The following is a 1,942-nucleotide window of genomic DNA, read 5'->3' on the forward strand; positions in this document are numbered from 1 at the left end:
ATAATGAAAGTATTAGAATTAACAAATGAACCAATAATTTATTCTATAAAAATTGATGAATGTATTGGACAATTAAAACATAATGGGTTATATAACACTTTTCTTAATAGAATCTTTCTTAAAGAAAAGAAGATGATATAACAAGACAATCAAAGAATATGAGAGAATATATTTCAATAGAAAAAATGATAAAATCATTCAAATGTTATAAAAATTAATCTTAATTAATTTTAATAACAACAAATATCTTTTTTAAAAGTAAAATAATATGAATAAATAAAAGTACAATATGTTATAGAAGTAAAATACTTTAATGTAAATTAATTTGTTCTAATTTTTAAACTGATATTTTTAGTATGAAAATATCAATCAAATTATTTAAATTATCAAATATGTTTTCAACATAAAATTTATTCAGAATGTATATGTTAAAATTTATTATATTTTTTAAACTAACATAAATCTAAATCTATTATTTATCATCATATCATATTTTATACTAATAAAAATCTATCAAGTATTCTCTTTTCAAATTATTCTATCTTCGAACAACTGAAGTGAATATTCATTAGATTTTTCAATAATTCTTGTAAATATGAAGAAATATTAAAAAATTATTTATGTTGTATAAAATTTTTTGAACAAAAATAATCAAAAAACAATTATGGCAAATTATTTTCTAATTTGAATAATTTACCATAATTGTTTTTGATTGTATATAGAAATGTTCTATTACCATTTCTACTGTTCTTTCATCAAAAATATGATTCTTCAATTGTTTGTCATTCCTTTAATTTTTTATTAATATTGATAATTTAAATAATAATAATAAAATCAAAATAAATAAAAAGTAGATAATTAAATGTTAATAATTTTAATTTATATTATTCATTATTCAATGTAGATTAATGGTTTTTAACAATGTATTTTCATTATCTATTAGTTTATTCTTTGGTTTTATTTGTTGAAATATGATAATTTCATTTTCTCTTTTATTTGATGTGGAATAGAATATTTTAAATATCTATTATTTAAATATTCATTATTTAATTTCTTTTTGATTTTGATGAATATTAAAATTATTCTTTATTTTCTTATTTTAAGGAGAGTATATAATTATTACTGTATTGCTATGGGTTAATATTCTTTTTAGAATCAACCACTAAACCCTTTTTCTTTGATAATCTTATATTATTAAATATATTTGTATCATATTAAGTAATAATAACATCTTTATAAATACCCATTCGTTTATTGTCAATGATATTCTGTCATTGTACAGAATAAACACTGTTATTCTTACAGTATTGATTAAGATGTTTTTCTAACCAAATACAACATTATAACCAGTCCATAACTGGTAGATTTGAATGATGATAATAATTTAGTGTTGTGTGTGGTATCTCTGACGTACTATATTCGATCAATAATGAATAAAATATAAAATAAAATGAAATATTTAATAATTATGAATTTATTAAAAATAAAAATAAATAACATTTTATTTTATTTCTTATTATTTATTGTTTTTTATAATAAACATCAATTAATAAAAATAGAATGATGATAAAGAATAAAAAAGAAGAAATTAAAATATAAAAATAAAAGAACTAATAAAAACAACTAATAAATAATAAATCAATAATGAAAATAGGATATAATGAAATAATGATAACATCAATGTATTTTGATGATATTAAAGATTTTATTAATTTAGAAATTGGAATTAAAAGATTTCAAGGAAACATGGAACGATTTCATTTTAATCCAATTCCATTAAATGAATATTCAAGAAAATTGTTTCCTAATATTGAAACATTTCATATTTATAATAAATATGATGATAAAATATTTAATGATGGAAAAATATTTAAATATGTAATATGGTATCAAGTAGAATATTGGAGATATTTATTTGAAAAGAACAAGGAAATATCTGTAA

The 1,942-nt window shown here is 17.3% G+C and overlaps 1 protein-coding gene across 1 annotated transcript in view, besides 7 other annotated features; it reads left to right on the forward strand.

Annotated features, from left to right (window-relative positions):
- Positions 1 to 205: 205 nt before the first annotated feature.
- Positions 206 to 452: a sequence feature (AT_rich).
- Positions 453 to 601: 149 nt separating this feature from the next.
- Positions 602 to 639: a sequence feature (AT_rich).
- Positions 640 to 789: 150 nt separating this feature from the next.
- Positions 790 to 843: a sequence feature (AT_rich).
- Positions 844 to 1,423: a repeat region.
- Positions 1,424 to 1,432: 9 nt separating this feature from the next.
- Positions 1,433 to 1,534: a sequence feature (AT_rich).
- Positions 1,535 to 1,675: a microsatellite.
- The window catches only part of EDI_020960 (uncharacterized protein), a gene marked incomplete at both ends in the record, with an annotated part of 402 nt that continues 104 nt past the window's right edge, over positions 1,645 to 1,942 (forward strand). Inside the window, one exon of the mRNA XM_001733523.1 lies at positions 1,645 to 1,942. This exon is cut by the window's right edge and continues 104 nt beyond it. Coding sequence (XP_001733575.1) covers positions 1,645 to 1,942 — 298 coding nt within the window.
- Positions 1,823 to 1,857: a sequence feature (AT_rich).

Source organism: Entamoeba dispar, genomic scaffold, assembly GCF_000209125.1.
Source record: "Entamoeba dispar SAW760 scf_1105229464231 genomic scaffold, whole genome shotgun sequence".
In the NCBI taxonomy this organism is placed as follows: Eukaryota; Evosea; order Mastigamoebida; family Endamoebidae; genus Entamoeba; species Entamoeba dispar.